At 41.8% G+C, this 17,698-nt stretch overlaps 1 protein-coding gene across 1 annotated transcript in view; it reads right to left on the bottom strand.

Annotated features, from left to right (window-relative positions):
* The window catches only part of Unc80 (unc-80 homolog, NALCN channel complex subunit), a 183,769-nt gene extending 167,747 nt beyond the window's left edge, over positions 1-16,022 (bottom strand). Inside the window, 6 exon segments of the mRNA XM_036172708.1 lie at positions 838-961; positions 10,719-10,895; positions 10,897-11,021; positions 11,997-12,153; positions 14,794-14,842; positions 15,787-16,022. Of these exon segments, the coding sequence (XP_036028601.1) occupies positions 838-961; positions 10,719-10,895; positions 10,897-11,021; positions 11,997-12,153; positions 14,794-14,842; positions 15,787-15,878 (724 nt within the window). The 5' untranslated portion in view covers positions 15,879-16,022.
* Between the last annotated feature and the right edge of the window lie 1,676 nt (positions 16,023-17,698).

The raw sequence follows: 17,698 nt of genomic DNA, 5'->3' as shown, positions 1-17,698 counted from the left end.
GTACAAACTAAGGAAACCTTCTCCACGGATGCGTATACATATGATTATAGCATATATTTTTTCTATAGATTTTCTATCTAATTTATTTATTATTGACACTAAAAGTAGGACTGAGGATAGAAGAACAGAATTTATTAAGCATTTACTCCCAAACAAGGGCTTTATGCACTTTCTCATTTACATTTATCAAGAAGCCAGATAAGGTGCTGTAGCATCTCTATTTTACATGAATAGAAATACACATTCTGGAGTTAAGTTGTATAGTTGAGTTGCATCCATGAAATGCACATATACCAAGAGATGTACTTACAGTGAAATATAAGCCTATTGTACACTTATAAATTTATCATGCTGGGCTACTCCCACAAATCAATTCAACCATAGCACTAACTCACCACACAATTCCAGTTCTTTAAGTAAAATACTTTGATTACAATAAAATGCTATGAAGAGATCTCCAAGGACCCTCTACTTCATCCACTGTAACCATGATTCAATAATAACTATAATAATAATGATCTCTTACTATATGACAGGTATTCTTCTGAATACACACACACACACACACACACACACACACACACACACACACAATTTATTCCTCACACCAATTCTACAAGCAAGTATTAATACTTTAATTCCCAGATTTGGAAACAAAAACACAGTAGAGTTAGATGATTACCCAAAAACATATGGGTCCCACATGAATATGCCTCCTACCTAGGCCACCCAGATAGCTTGCCAGAGAGATTTGCTTTGTATTACCCTCTTAAAAGAAAACCATCCTACCACAATACCTACTGTGAGGGAACCTGCCTGAGCCCTGGAATCACAAACCTGTAATGATGCTCCTGATGGGCTTCACCAGAGCAGTAAAGCCGGAGACTTCTGGTTGTCTGTGCTCCCACATAGGCTGCCATATAACCAGCCCACTGGCCAGTCGGAAGGTGAGGTCGGATTCCTGGGGACAGAGAAGATGTACGCTCAGTAACTGGTTTGTATCAGGGAATTCATCATCTTCCACAGACCATTTTCAGAGGGACTTGCCCTAGCAAACACTCAGATGAGTGTTTCTGGGTAAACCAATGATCCTGTTAATACTACAATCAGGATGGAAATTACAGTGACCTGCTTTATGGAAAATGAGAAATTAATCAAATGTAGCTTTGGAAAAATCATGGGATACATAAATCATTGTTTAGTTCACAGTGAGAGAGATCTGTTTATTTTCATAGGCTTGGCAGATCTCCTCATGCTTGGTTAAAGTGCCATCCCTCTTGATTATGTAATTGTCCTTATTTTTCCCTCAGAAGGCAAAATCCTCAGAGCCTGGATACTTTGAGTCCCAGTCTCCAATGCTTCTCTCTTCCTTTGTTTCATGGAATTGGGTAAATATGTTTTGATTCTTTATAGTGACTGATATCATAATGTTCTCTTGACAATCCTAATTCTTCACAGCAAGGGCTAGTTGAAGAATTCCCCTTTCCTGCATCTCCGCACTTCACACAGATAGGGAATTGTGTGCACAAAGATACTCAATAAATATGTGTTAAATTTGACTGGTTTTACAACCCATGCCCGTACAGTTTATTTGTAATTCAAAGCCCCTTCCAGAAACACATTCTACGCATCATTATTGCATCGTATTGACAGGCTTAAGTATTTGAAAATACAACCTCATATTATAGCGTTCAAACTTGTCATAAGATCACATCTTAAACATTTCAGCTCATCCAAAAAGTGAACATGGAAGCAGGGAATATGAACACAGATTAGTAAACACATCTGAGACCCAGGAATTCACTTGGGACACTATTTTGAAGCTCTCGCTTCTGTTATTGCAACCACTTTGGGAAACTTTAAAGCACAGAGGAGGCTCGAGTCTCATCTTGCTCTCATATTCAGACCCATTAAATTAGAAACCCGGTGAGATTTTTCTTAGGTTCCCCAAGGACCCTCTTCTGTAGCCATAGTCTAGCACTGAGCTAGGAGATTCCTAAGAGGGACTGGAAAGCTGGAAGAAGAAAAGCAATTCAGCAAATGGAGAGTAAGTTCGCTGGATAATAAGAAACCTTCAGCTAAAGGGCATTGGCAAAATTCCCAGATGAAGGGCTGGAGAGATGACTGGTTGCTTAAAAGCACGCACTGCTCTTTTAGAGGACCAGAGTCTAGTTTCCAGCGCCCTTCTCCGGTGGCTCATAACCAGCCTGAAAACCCAATTCCAGTGGATGTGACACCCTCTCTTGGTTTCCACCTATATGGTGCACATACATACACTCAGGTGCATGCACCTAAAATAAACAAACTCCTTTTAAAATCCCCAGATAAATTCACATTGTTAGACTTGGGGAATCCATGTTTCAATTCTGTTGTGTTATGTAACAAATAACCCAACCCAAAAGCAACCCAGGAGAGGAAAAGGTTTTTTGTCCCTTACTGATGGAAAGTCAAGGAAGGAACTAGAAGTAGCTGTCACATCACTTCCACAGTCAAGAGCAAAGAGGATAAACACACCCTTGCTTGCTTGCTTCCTCCTGTTTTACATAGTTCAGGATGCCTTGATGGAAAATGGTACTGCCCACCATAGGCTGGGTCTTCTTCCATCATTGAACCATCAAGACAATTCTCCCACAGACATGCCCAAAGCTAACTTGATCCAGACACTTCACCAGCTGAATCTTTTTTTTTCCTTAAGTGCCTTTAGATTGTAGAAAGTTGACATTTAAACCTAACCAACACACTGGCTCTTCCATAAAGCTAAAGACTGGGTTGAGATCTGTTGTACACAGATTCCTTTGAAGTGAAACATGCCAACTAGGAGAGAAGGGAACACTCATGAGATTCTGGAGGTAAAAAAGACATAGCATGCCAGGAAGTGGTGGTGGCACACGCCTTTAATCCCAGCACTCGGGAGGCAGAGCCAGGCGGATCTCTGTGAGTTCGAGGCCAGCCTGGGCTACAGAGTGAGTTCCAGGAAAGATGCAAAGCTACACGGAGAAACCCTGTCTTGGAAAACCATTAAAAAAAAAAAAAGCAAGCATGTCTAGGAGAGTGGAAAAGGGCAAGATTCTCCAAAGGCTCCTCTCCCCTCAGTAGAAGCAGTAAACGGCATCTGGGGAAGGGGACTCTAATCCAGAGAAGCTGAGCGGTTTCTCAGACCTGCCCATCTGTGCAAAAATTGAGCGGAGAGAGCCAGATGTGCAGCCTTCCGGAGTTATCACCCATATTGGTGATGAAGCTGCTTTGAGGCACCCCTGTTTCTATAAGTAACCACTCACCCACACTTCTGCTAGGAACCCCAATAAAAGCTCATTGGTTCACCAAGTTGGACTTGGTCTATCCTTGGTTCCCCTCTGGGAAGAGTAGAATAGTGTGTTGCATCTCCTCAGGGATCTCTTGCACAGCAGAATCCTGGATCCATTAGTAAGAGAACCATACAGGGGCCCACAAAGGAAAAGCCTCTTGGGTTCCCCGTAGAAGTAGGACAACAGTTTACAAAGTACTTCTTGAAATTCATTCCACATTTAATTCACATATTTGTACATTATGTGCTATGAACCTGGTGCTATTCTAGGTTCCTGTCTATATCAGGGAATAAAGCATACAGAAGCCCTTGCTCACAGAGCACAGGAATAAAGTAGGTAGAGTGATACAGCAGGCTGGCTTCTTAAAACAGGCAGTCCAGGGAGCGCAGGAAAGGTGACTTCTGAGTAAAGACCTAAGTGACATGACGGAGTTTCCACACAGGTGTCACAAAGAAAGGTATTCCACAAGAGGCACCAGCCGTGCATAGTTCCTAATTTTGCCTAGTGGGTCAAGAATCAAAGAATGAACTGTATATCTAGAGTAAAGAGAATGGAAAAATACACGATCAGGAAAGCTGTTAAGGGTGAGAGAAAATTGCCTGATAGAACACAGATTTCAGCAGGATTTGGAAGAAAGGAGGCACCAGGTTTTGAGTAGCAGAGAATATATGCTTAATAACTCAAATCAAGTCATTGAGAATGGTTTGAGAAAGGGAAATTTGAAATAAGAGACAATCTGTCAGGCTAATGTTATCACTTATATGAAAAGTGATTAGATTGGAATGCTAGCAGAGAACAAAATTACAATTCTGGATGCATTTTGGAGATACAGTTACAGAATTTGTTAATTGACTGGTAGTAGTTTATGAGGAAGGAATGAGCCTGGGATTTGGGGCTCTGCCATTGATAAAGATGAACAGAATGAGATGGAGTAGGTGATGTGATTTTAAAAGCATGGCCTGAGAAGGCTGAGATACCACTTGACATTAAACAGTAGAAAATTAAGAGGGCAGCTAGAGAGGTCTAGTGGCCTTGAAATGGATGGCAGACATGGTACCTGGCATGCAGAGAATCACCATTAGATAAAGGGAGCCAAACCTCAGTTGACCTGGTTTTAATGATTTCTTAGTTACAAATTCAACCTGTTTCATTTCCATGTTTCTCATATATAATCTCAACATAAACAAAATTGTAGCAGAAGCTAAAGCATGAGGTGGAGGCAGGAGAGTTAGAAGTTCAAGGTCATGATTGGTTGCCTGGGAAATCAAGACCAGCTTAGTCTACATCATGAGTCTGAAAACCCCCCAAAAATAACAGTAATAATAATGATAATGAGGAGGAGGAAGAAGGGGAGGGGATGAGGAGATAGGGGAGGGGAGAGGAAGCAACTTAAAAATTCCAGTGGAAATGACATCAGGAAATACTCAAGTCTTTTACTAAAATCCTGGTCTTTAACATCCTGGTCTTTATCAGTGTGATACTTGACACTCACTGATAGTTACTGCAATCATTTGGTTGTATTTGTTATATCTTCAACTGAATAAAAGGGGACATTTCTGAAGACAAGCTAGACTTTCTCTGAGGCCTCCCTCCTGACCATCAATGTGTCCTCATTGGTTAAGCGGACATATTTCTACTTTCTCCAGACAATAGCATCTCAATTCAGTCACTCTTCATTTTTTTCTCTGTTTTATTTTACATACCAACCACAGTTTCCCCTCCCTCCTCTCCTCCAGTTCCCTCCCCCTACTTCCCTTCTACCCCTCATTCATTCTTCCTCCCTCGCTATTCAGATGGGGTAAGGTCTCCCTTGGGAATCCACAAAGCATCAAACTGTGGCAGGACCATGCTCCTGCCTTCTCCATCAAGGCTGAACAAGGATGACAGCTAGGGAGCCAAAAATGGGACCAACCTAGGCCCTCTGCATCTGGGTGACAGTTGTGTAGCTTTGTCTTTTGTGGGGCCACTAGCAGTGGGACCAGGACCCATCCCTGAAGCATGAGTTGGCTTTTTCCAAACCTATTCTCTATGGTGGAATGCCTTGTTCACATTTCATTTTTTAACACCTGCTGTACCTATGGCTTCCTCTTACGTTAGTGTGTTATTTTCAAAGGGTTCTTAAGTTGTCAGATTGTATAGGTCCTGCCACCCTAATTATTCTCCTTCAGGGGTACTCTATGTATGTGATGTACACACACAACCAGGAGCTTGGTCTCTGGAGAACACTTTTTAAAAATCACTTAAATGGTTGAGAAGGAAGACTTAAAGATTCCTGAGAAGAAAGCAGATGTAAACATGGGCAGAATCTGTTTCTCTATCTTTTGTGTGCTTCTATCTATTCCATCAGGTCTCATTCCTATGTTAGTGCTGAGAAATTGTATTCACTGGTCACTGAGCTGCACAGACTTCACTGAGCAACTAGCATTTAAACAAAACTGTATACTTCACACATGGATTTTGTTCAAATCCATTTGCAGTCATGCACTTTGCTTTATCTCCTGCTGTTTCTCTAAGATTTTAAATAGTGCCTCACAGATAGTAGGCACCCAAGAAATATTCCTTCACAGAATAAGTGCCAATATGAGACTCTGTACTTTAAAAAACATATCTTGTTTTCACTGATTACATTAAGTATAAAATTAATGATATATTTGACAATATTCAGATGAGTCATTTAGGTGAAATATTGGAATGAATTATAATTAAAAAGATAGAAAAATAGGCAATGTATATGTCCTTAAAATGAATGAGTAACTTAGATAACTTCTAATTTATGAATTAATTCATTCTTCAAATATTATTTTCTAAATACAGATACTGTTTTCTCTTCCACAGATGCAACTATAATTTCAATCTTCTAACCATTCACAAACAAGTATGAGAAAGACTTAGAAAAAGATTACAATAAATAAGTTAATTACAACAATAAACATGTCCCTACAATATTATTGAGATAGAGATGAGCAAATATAAATTTTGTGTAAAATTCTAACAGATGTTTCCTAGGCAAAGGGGTAGATGATGTAATCATAATCCTACTATTCCAGGCAGCAGGACCTTCAAAAGAAAGGCCTTGAAATAAATGGCTAAACATCTACAGCTCATAGAGAGGTATATGCATCACAGAGGGTCCAGGATACCAGTCCAGGACTTTAACACTCAGCATGAACACAAACCAACAAATCATTTTACATATGTTCAACATAGTGAGACTTTGGTGTTGACAATGGATTTTATGAGAGACAAACCAGGAAACCAAATCCAGTTAGAAAGTAAGAGGCTCAAGTAACAGATGCTAAAGGCTTCGGTAAGGTTAAGGCTATCAATAGGCATGGAGAAGATGTGATAAATTTGAGAAATATTTGCAAGGTAAAGTGGGTAGTACTCAGTGATTCCTGGGGTATGTCAGGAGTGAGGGAAAAAGCAAAAGTAATTCAAAAGTTAACAATGTGAAAAGCAGACCATAGGGTCAGTCCAGAGAAAACAAAAATGCCCATGCTTTCTCTACTTGGATCACTAAATTGAAATTCACCTTGAAGCAAGAAGGAAACTGGCTTGAAGAGGCAGAATTAGGAGACCTCAGCTTATAGACCACAGATGCCTCAGACCAGTGGGAGGGGATCCTCAAGGAAAGCTGTAGCTCCTGTAGCTAGGGATACAAGGAAAACAGCAGCCACTGGGGCCATCCAGGCAAGAGAATCTTACAACAAGAAGTCACAGTGTCAATTTCAAACATGGCTGAAGTTTCACGCAATGAAGACTGCAAAACAAGATTAAGTCCAACATTAGTTATTGATGACCTGACTGGAAAACTGCTCCAGCACAAAAGCTTGGGAAGACTTGGGAAACCTGATGGCATTGGGCTGGAATTTTTGTTCAGCTATTAACTGCTCGGATATCCAGCTTTGAACGTCAGCTGCATGTCTGGGAAAATGGAAACAAAGATACAACCCCCTCTGTGGGTGGATGGGAAAATTTCAAGTAATGCAAATTAAAGCAGTAAGGCATGGAATAGAATCAAGTAAAGGGGCTGGAGGCTGAAGGGGATGGGGAGTATGGAAGAAGCCTTGTGCCTATCTAAACTTTGACATCCCTGTCACCCAATGTGAAGGAGCACGTGTCTGAGTAAGTGCTGAGAGAGGACTTGATGCTACATGGCCAGCCCACTAGGTCAGGAGACTATGGCTTTGTAGGAGCCCCCCTGGGATGGCTGTGTGAATTCTCCAGCAACATGCAGACCTCTCAGACAGAGAATGAAGAGACAACTTTTCGTCTTGATTTGGGCTGGGGTTTGAAGAGCAAAGGGTAGCAATAGTACTGGTAAGGGGCAGAAAGGCCAGGGGAGGAAAACAGATCTTAACACAGTCCCATGACTAATAAGCAAATGGAAAGTCTTAGGGGACTGTTCCCAGCCAAGTCCACTTCTATTCCACCCATAGAACTGGGGGCATTTGGTGACCTCTGGCGTTATCTGTGGTTGTTATAACTTAGGAAGGAAAGAATTTGACCAACACCTAGCAGGTAGATGATCAAGATAGCATTAAATATTCTACAACTCATGGGGTAGTGTCCAAAAAAGGATTATTGGGTCCCAAATGCCAACAGTGGCAAAGCCAAGAAATACTAATCTATAGATCTTATGTCCTCAGTGACTTAGAAAAAAACCCTATACCACTCTCAATCAGAGAAAGCTTTAAAGGCATATTTATTGATTCAATAATTATATTTTATAGTATCTAGAACAAAACAGGAATGAAAATGATAATATAATAATTATTCTAGCAATATAACTAATAACAATTATTTACAATGTTTTTGTCACTAACAGTGTCCTTATATACTGACTCCTTAGTAAGTGCTCCATTGCCAAGCGACTTCTAAAATTTGGAAGGCTTCCAGGAAGCATTCCAATGCTATCATACTACTGAAAGAGAAGTTAGTACTTCTCTTCTAATAATACAGAATATTAGTAGCAATAAAATACTGACATTCAAACAAAATGCCTTTTTAATATGTCTTTCTATGTTCTAGGTTGAACACTATTACTGGTTTAATCCTCAGAATGCTCTCAAATTCGTTCTTACGTCCAACTTATACTTGATAAAAATTAATGTCACACAGTAGCCATTTCCAGGCACTGAACTCAAAATGTAATGTCATTGGTTTTCAGACCTTGAACTCTCAGCCATGTCTTCCAAATAATATCATAGCTATTCTGGGATCACCTATTTTTCCAATTCAGATGTTATTTGTTGACACATGGACATCTCTATGGGCTGCTTTTAGAGAACCATATCCTTTGTCTTCTTCGTGTTTAAGGACTATGTATTCACATACAATGGCTGGTTTGGGATCTGTTCCTGATAACATCTTGGGTTTTCTCAGTGAGTCAGTAACAAAACATTTATTGAGAGCCATGCCCTCATCTGGACACTAGAAATATAGTTGTGACATAGGAAAACAGCATCCCTTCATTTAGAATCTGCTCAAGTAAGAGTAATGGGCACTAAAGATGTTCTCCGACACCGATGATAATTCCTGGTAGTAAATGTTGCTAAGGAAAAACACAGGGTGAATACTAGTGGTGAAGAGTAGTGAATGAACTTTCCTATGTGCTGACATCAGACAGTGCCTAAATTGACAAGAAATACATGGCCACGTGAGACTGTGAAGGTAGAGGGCAGGAGTAAGTGTTTCAAGTAGAGAAGAAAAATAGTTCAAAGACCTGAACATAAGACTGGTTTATGGAGTTTGAGGATGAGCCTGGACATGAAGGGTGAGCAGGTGCCAGAACCTACAGGTCTCATAGGCAAATGGATCGTCTCAGCTGAATAAATGCTTTCCCTTCAGTGACTCCTCTAAAAGACTTTTAGTAGTTGAAAGTTAAAGCTTTTAAAGAAGTTTGATTGAATGGCATTAAAACATTTAGTGTGTTAAATGAATAATGCTTTTTTTATAAAAGAAAACTGAAGTTGATACTAGTCCCCTCCTTCATAGTAATTGTTAATGGTTAATGGTTCCATACACCTTCATATATTCAATGCTGACTGGCATAGCTATGCATTAGGATTATAATACTGAAGAATACCTAAGCATATGAATAGTTTCTTATCTCTTATCTTGGTACTGAAATAGAATATAATATGCATGTCCTCACAAATATTTAACAGTGTTGGAGGCTTCCATGATTTTATGCAAATGAGATATGAGACAAATTTATATAACTAGGCTCATGCATCTAGAAAGTTACCATACTCACTATAATATACAAGCCTGTGTTTCCTATTTTATGCATTTGAAATATTTTAAAATAAAAATTCAATTGCTTTATATTACTGTCAAAAAGTCTTGGCACGTAAAAATTGAAGCTTCTGCCCCAGATCCTGTAGTTATAATACAGGTGGCTGCAAAGGCCTATGGAAATTGAGAGAAGCTGACAACTGTATCTACATGGAGAAGGTCCAAAAAAAACCTTCATGGAATTGATGACACTGAAATTGAATGTGAAAGGGCCATGTAAGGAAGAAAGGATGGAGAGGTATGCAGAGCAAACAGCAAGAACACTTTCACAGAATGGCTCCTACAACTCCCAAACGTGGATCCTGAGGTGATGAGTAGAAGCTAACAGCTAATAAACCAAGAAAAGAATTTAAGTCATAGATCACATTTGAATGTATATAACACATTTAATTTGGGAGCATTGTATGTAAGCACACTGTAGTAGAATATTATTTTAAGGTGTGTTATTTTTGTTTATGTTGCATTTGTTTAACTCTGTGAAGCTGTGTTACTGTGCCTGTCTAAAACATCTGATGGCCTAATCAAGAACTGAGTGGCCAATAGCAAGGCAGGAGAAAGGATAGGCGGGGCTGGCAGGCAGAGAGAAGATACAGAAGGAGAAATCTAGGAAGAAGGGACTGAGACCAAGGAGCCAGAGAAGAGGAGGACTCCAGGGTCCAGTGACCCAGCTACATAGCAAACAAGAGAGTAAGAGTAAGATTTACAGAAGCGAGAGAATGGGAAAGGCCCAGAGGCAAAAATACAGCTGGGTAAAGTTAAGAAAAGCTGACTAGAAACGAAGCCAAACTAAGGCAGAATATTCATAAGTAATAGTAAGCCTCTGTGTGTGAATTTGTTTGGGAGCTGGGTGGTGCCCACCCCAAAAGAGTAAAAATCAACCACCACCACCACAACAACAACAACAGCAGCACACTGAAAATTTTTGAGTAGATAAAGGATATATGGAGACTCGAGTTTTTTAATTAAAATTAGTGTTTAAGGCAGAACTAGAAGTTCCCATGTCTTTGCAAGGCCATGCAAAGACATGGTCAAACAAATACGGAAGCATTCTTTGAAGGCCACTCTCCCTCACTTCCATCCCACCCCACACCTAACAATTAGCTTCCTCCTTACCTTTATCCTGTGCACAAGAGGGGCAAACAGAAACACAAAGAGCTCCACCGTAGCCATGGAGTTCTGGAAGATCTTCCTTCTGTTGTTCTCCTCCTCATCATTGGAGCTGCTTCGGCAAGGCTGCCCTGGAGAACCCTGGTTCTCGATCTGGTGGATGAAAGCACTGCTGCCGCCCCCCCCAGCTGGAGCCTCGGTCTGTACCCCCAAACTGATCGCTGTTGCAGTCCTGTGGGGCCTCTAGAAGCATCCAGTGCAGGGTATGAAGAAGCTTTGTCTCAGCAACACCCAGCTTATCCTGGTGGCCTGCATGGGACAACCACACAGCCAGGTGAAGGGAAATTCTCTGACCAGAATAACGGATATGACCCTTTTGTCTGGAAGAACATCTCATCTTTTCTCTTTAACTCCATTTCCCAGGAGACACTATCAACCTCCAAACTTCGAGCAATCAGTATTTATAAGGCTCATTGCCACTTTCTTACAGGCTAGGATTTTCATCAGGCAGATTCCTAAATGTTTTCCCAAACAGGCCTGTCTTACCATGAAGACAAGCATAGACAGTGAAGATAAAAAACTATTCTATTTTAGACCTGACCTGGAAAGGTACCTGTAACATCAAAGCAGAGACACAAAGGGAGAGAAGTAGATGAAAGGTGAGTACTCTAACATAGATGAAATGGCTAGGACACATTACTAGAAGAGAAAACCAACTTTAAGATAATACAGTGAAGCTGAGGAAACGCTTTAGGATAGTGATTCTCAACCTGTGGGTCAAGAGCCAACCACCCTGGCAAACCCATTTCCAAAAAAAAAATATTTGCATTACAATCCATAACAGAATCATAATTACAGTTATGAAGTATGCATGTAAATAATTGTATGGTGGCGGGTCACCATAACATGAGAAACTGCAGCAAATGGTTGCATTAGAAAGGTCGAGAACCACTGCCTTAGGAGAATATGCCAAGTTCATGAGCACAGTTGCATTAGGCATTGGAAGGATAAATGGTAAATTGCAGGCTGGGTCAGAATCTCTACTCACCTGATGTTATTTTAACATTTACATAGGGAGTCCATTCATAGACACAAAGTTAAAAACAAGGAAGCGTGGTCCCCTTTGCAAAATGGCAATGCTGATGGTATTGGTAGGAAGGAAATGCTATGATACTTACATAAGATAACGTATGCAAAGTGCCTGGGATAGTAACTACTTAACACATGTTCTTGTATACATTGCACATAAAGGGCAGTACAATTCAGCAATGCTGCAGCACCCACCTAGTTTGTTCCTGTTTGATAGCAGGGTGGCAGTGCAGTGGAGAACATGAGGGAGGGCGGCCTGCACCAGCTCCCATCTGGAAATGCTCTGGATGGCTTCAGAAAGGGCCGGCGAGAGGCCATGCAGTTTGTTTTCTACCAACACTCGTTCAAAGGACTGCAGAGTTCAGTTGTAGGAAGCATACAAAATAAAGAATTGGAGACTATTCAAAATTAACGCTAACATACTACACATCCTAAAAGATAATCACAGAGCGTTGTCTTTTTTGGGGGGGAAAGGGTCATTCCTACTCTGGCCAAGTGTACACTGACCTGCAGTCATTCGGCCATAGGTTGTTGATAATGGCCACTTTACAGGCTTTGGACCCAAAGGATATGGTATATATGGTCTGAAATGACCTGGGCTTTTGTTGTTCTGCTTGTTTTTGTTTCTGTTTTATTTTGGTTTTGTTGTTCTTGCTGCTGTTTTGGTTTTCAAGACAGGTTTTCTCTGTGTAGTCCTGGCTGTCCTGGAACTTACTCTGTATGTAGATCAGGCTGGCCTCGAACTCACAGAGATTCGCCTGCCTCTGCCTCCCAAGTGCTAGGATTAAAGGAATGTGCCACCACTGCCTGGCATGTGATCTTTATTTTTATTTCTGTTAAAGTAAGCTTCTTCACATAGCAACCCATTTGCTGTTAAGGTTATTATATTATATTACATTAACTATATTATATAAATTATATTAACCATATTATATTATATTATATTATATTATAATATTTTATAAAAATGATGCTGAGTATCCACAGTAGTTGTCACAGCTCTAGAGCAAAATGAGATGTGCTTTGTGAAAATGTCTTAAGGAACAGAATTTATGTCAGTGTGCTCAACAGGTGTTAACCACCGAAATACAAGGTTGTTTCAAGAAATCTGATTTGGAGCCATTGACTCAATCTTCAAAGCAAGGATGCAACAAAGGGATTCTTTAACTAAACCAGAAAGGGAAAAAAGGTTTCATGCCCATTTGACAACAGTCAAATGAGCCATCTTTGCCTTGTGTTTTATCAAGTTATCTAGCATTGTCAAATAGGCGTTTGAAGAGTAAACAAAATTACAACAAGCAAGTTTGACCTACACAAGTTTTCCTTTGTTTTGGTTTCTTTGTTAAGGGTAGAGAATGTCTGCATAAGGTACCAACCATCTATTAGAACAAACTTGATGCAGATTTAAATTCTTTGAACATGATTCATGCTTAAGTGCCCTAATCGGTCAATATATTTGTGCAATTGTCTTATAGAGGGTTGTAACGAAAGTAAGAATTATGAATTAATTTAAGTGTAAGAGCTAGTCAGCAATAAGCCTGAGCTAATGGCCAAGCAGTTATAGTTAATATAAGCTTCTGAGTGATTACTTTATAAGTGGGCTATGGCACTGCCAGGGCCTGGTGGGACCAGAGAAACTTCTGGCTACATGAAACTCCGAAGTTGTATCTTACATTGACATTGATTTACATCATTCCCCACTTGCCTACTTATCTACGAATGAAACCTAACTATTTGATATTTTGTGAGTACCTTAGAAACATCAGAGATATCTTTACCAAGAACAGAGAATAATGGTGGTTATTTTAAGCTAAAGAAAGGGCTTGAAGATTTAAAGTTGTTATAATGATTCAGATACAAGATTGTACACTAATATTGACAAGGAAGGCAAGTTTGAAAGTATCTTTGTGATAATCCAATAAAGCCAAGCCTCCATGCGCCTGTGCCTATGTTTGTGTATGTGTGTGTATATGTGTGTGCCTGTGTGTGCACCTGTGTGTTTGACTTGCACCTTAATTTGTGGATCTTACACATCGGAAGTCCTGGAAGATCATCCACACAGCCATGTACAAATATGTGTGGCAGCATGGGACTGTACAGCTTTCTACTGTTTCTCTTATACTGTACATGGTCTAAGTCCATTTGCAGAGCTGTTAAGATCCATTTCACTTTTGCGTCATGATCTCGTGTCTTATTTTCTCAGTTTGCAAAACAGGTCTTATAAGGCCATGGGATTCCTTTAGAACCACAGGACAAGTTCGCTTCCTTCTTTATAAATACTAATAGCACTACTTTCACGATGATTTTAGACCGTTCGCTTTCAGACCTGTAGAAGGTGTGCAAGACAAACACGTATACAATTGCTTCTTAAGTTATTTATGTACTCCACAGCCATTCCTTGCATGAATAACCAGCCCATAAATTTCAGTCTGCTTTGCTGATTAATGATTTGACTTTTCAGTCTTCCCTAAAAGGCTCCCCTAGGCCTAGATCTACTCTCTCTCTGTCTTCTCTTCTGCTGCCCCTCAATCGCTCTCATTGCTCAAGCTTATTTCCACTCGGTGCTAGATCCTTTGTAGTTCACTCAGCTCTCCTCTCAGGATGGGATTCCTTCCTTCAGCTCCTGTGTCTGCCCAAGCATCACACTAGTAATTAAGCTGTATCCACCCACTGCCTATGAAATAAACCCCCTACCATAGTTTTACTAATATGTCTTGTTACTTTTCTCCATGGCACTTATCACCATCTATCTTATTATGTATTTTATGTATTCACCTGTGGCTTTTCTGCCTCATGCTAGGATGTAGACACGGTGTTTTGTTTATGTTTTCACCCTATCCCAACAGTAGAACTGTGCCTGGTACATGGCAAATGCTCACTAATATTTGTCAATTGAACTAACTTGGGGATTTTCATATGATTCCGTCTTTCCCTTGGCTTAAATTATCACACAGGATATGGAAATAATCATTAAATGGTGAGAATCACATACCACACAAGAGGCTTCATATTGCTTCCCCAGCTTAGGCCTCAAAAATGCACTGAAAAATTAGTAAAGGTTTTTGTTACAATCATGAGCAAACCTATTTTTAAAGCATCTTTATACTATATTTTCAATAAACAGGGCATGGCGATATGAAACTCAAATTTCGTGTTTCCTTATAGCTTCTTAATGAGCAGCGGTTGGACAGCTGACGACATTTGCTTTTACACGTTAATTACACACATGAAAAGAGACATGGCTCTTTATAATTTTTCTATTACCACTCTTATTTTTGAATCGGACTCCGAACCTTCAATGGTCAGAAGTGGTGCATTCCCCATGCGTGCAGTTATCTTAAAAACTGAAAAATGAGCACAGATATGGTTCAAAATTCCCAGCATCTATTTTCACATGTACTCATTCTCAAAAAATAACAAGAAAGCCCTTTACTGTTTATGGCACGGGCGTCAGGTCCGGCCAGGTGAGATAAATCTATCAAAAATCATTCTGCTCAGGGGCTCCATCATGAAGACGACGCTGGCGGAATCCGAGCAAATATGGTTAACAAGTGGGCACAGCCGATATGTCAAACACACTAGAAAACAACAGGTCACCAGGCAGGGATTAGAGCAAGAGATGGAGGGGGAAATTGGAGGAGAGCGGAACCAGTCCCAATTCCCTTCCTAGCTCCCCGCCCCCTCTGCCCAGGCTCTCTCTGCCCTCTCACCCCCTCGATAATGTAGATATTTATCCGAAAACTGCCAATCTGCTTGTTGTCAAACTTCAGTGAGATTTTTTTTTCTTTTCTTTTTCTTTTTCTTTTTTTTTTTTTTCAAATGCGTGCTTTAAAGTGGGTGCAAGAGGGCTCGCTTTCCACCCCAGGGACGTTGCTAGCTGCAGGCTGCGGCGCGGCCTCGGTGGTGGCACGGTGCTGGTTGCGGTGGCGACGACCCGGCGACCCCCCCCCCCCACCCCGAGCGCCCCCAGCCCGGCGCCCCTCACCTGGTTTGCCGCCACAGGAAGGTCTGGATGGGCAGCGGGATGCCGCGGCCGCCGTCCTGCTCCTGGCCCTCGGAGCTCTTCCTCTTCACCATGATGGTGGCTCCCGGGAGCCCTACCGCAGAACCCAGCGCGGGCTCCTCGCCGGCCGCCGCCGCCGCCGCCGCCTCCTCCTCGTCGCGCTGCTCCCCCCAGCTCTCATCCCCTCCTTCCCCGAGGCAGAGGCGGCTCTCCTCGCCGCCGGCCCCCGGCTCTCGCCCCTTCCCCCAGCCCTCCCCGCGCGCGGAACATGGCTGATGGAGGAGGGGAGGGCCGGAGGAGCGGCGCGCCGCGGAGGGGGGCGCTCGGAGCAGCCGGCCGGCCCGCCGCCCCCGCGCCCTGCTTTCAGCACCTCCCACTGTGGACAGCGGCCCGCGCCGGGCGGCCCAGCCGCGGAGCAGAGCCGGGGGCCGGGGCTGCAGCTGCTGCGGGGTGGCCGCGGGAGTCCACGCTCCGCATGGCACGGGCACGCCGGTCCCCCGCGCGGCCTCCTCGGCACCCAGGGTTCTGCTTGCTCCTCTCGGAGTTGCACCCCGCGAGTGTCTCCTTGCCCTGCTTCCCAACCTCTGCGTCCCAAGGACTGTCGACCTCTGTGGGGAGGAGGAGCTTTGGAGAGCCGCAGAGCAGTCACTAACTTGGTGGCATCATTCGCACCTCTTGCAAAGAGGTCAGCAGTCCCTCTCGGGTTGAGCAGGAAGAATGCAAGGGGAAGTGACTAGAAAATGAGAAATCAGGGCAGGAGGCAGGCTTGGCAAGTGAGAGGGAACTGAGAAGTTTTCCTGCGTGAGAATTGGTTTCGTACTGGTAGCGCGAATAAGTCAGCCTGGCTTGATTCACCGAAGCAGGGTTGGAACAGACTAACCAGGGTAGGCTTCATCTAGCTGCAAGTTAAGAGGCGACGTTTGGATCACGTGGAGAAGCATGGTTTATTAACAGGCAGTTTGGTGGTCTTGTTCACTTCGGTGATAGCTGCCATTTTTCCCCGTGTATCAAATGCCTCCATAAATTATAGCTGTGTTCCTTTAACAAGTATTATCTAACACTGAGACAAGTGGGGGTGAGGTGAGGTGGGGTGACACAAGCTGACTATAAAACCAGTGTTGTAGATTTATCTACCTGCCAATGATTAAAACAAATCAAAATGAAAACAAACCAAACAACAACAACAAAAAAAGTAGTCATACCCCCATTTGAACAGAGATCTGATTATACCACATGAAATGACATGTCAGATTTTAGGCCTTTATCTTAAGAGATGGGACTTGATATTCTCTGACAACATGCAGAGCCCATGTGGAGAAAACGCTGTGCTACATAGTGATCTTTAAGACCCAGAAATAAACTTTTCATTTTCTTTCTTGAAGATTATATTTTAATAAGGACCTCAAAATAGATATTTCACTTTAGATAGTGTCTTGCTAGGGAGCCCACGTAGTCCTCAAACTCTCAGATATCCCCCTGCCTCATCCTTCAAAGCGCTGGGATTATAGAAATGCACACCCAGGAAAAATATAGATCTTAAAACAGACTAAGATAGAGACTAGATAAAATGCATTCAATGAATATTTATTAAGTATATTTATATACCAGGAACTGTTTTTAAGTTGACTCCTATTCACAAAAGGCTCCCAGTGTTGAAGAGAAGACAGTCACACGCAGAGCAGAGTTTTATAGCAAACATAAGCACAGGTTCAGTTATGAACAGAAGGACAAGGAAGGCAATCCAGGCAGGTATTGGTTGTTGGAAAGAAACTTCCTGTTAGTAAAGTAAAATTGTCATTTGTGTGTGGTTGATGTGAACAGAGTTAGGAAGGGAGCAAGAAAAGTATTTTATGAAAGCCCAAGTTAATGTCATGATACTAAAGTTACAAGATAG

This window comes from Onychomys torridus, chromosome 23 (assembly GCF_903995425.1).
Source record: "Onychomys torridus chromosome 23, mOncTor1.1, whole genome shotgun sequence".
Lineage (NCBI taxonomy): Eukaryota > Metazoa > Chordata > Mammalia > Rodentia > Cricetidae > Onychomys > Onychomys torridus.
Note: the sequence above shows the minus strand (reverse complement) of the source record. Positions and strands in the feature narration are given on the sequence as shown.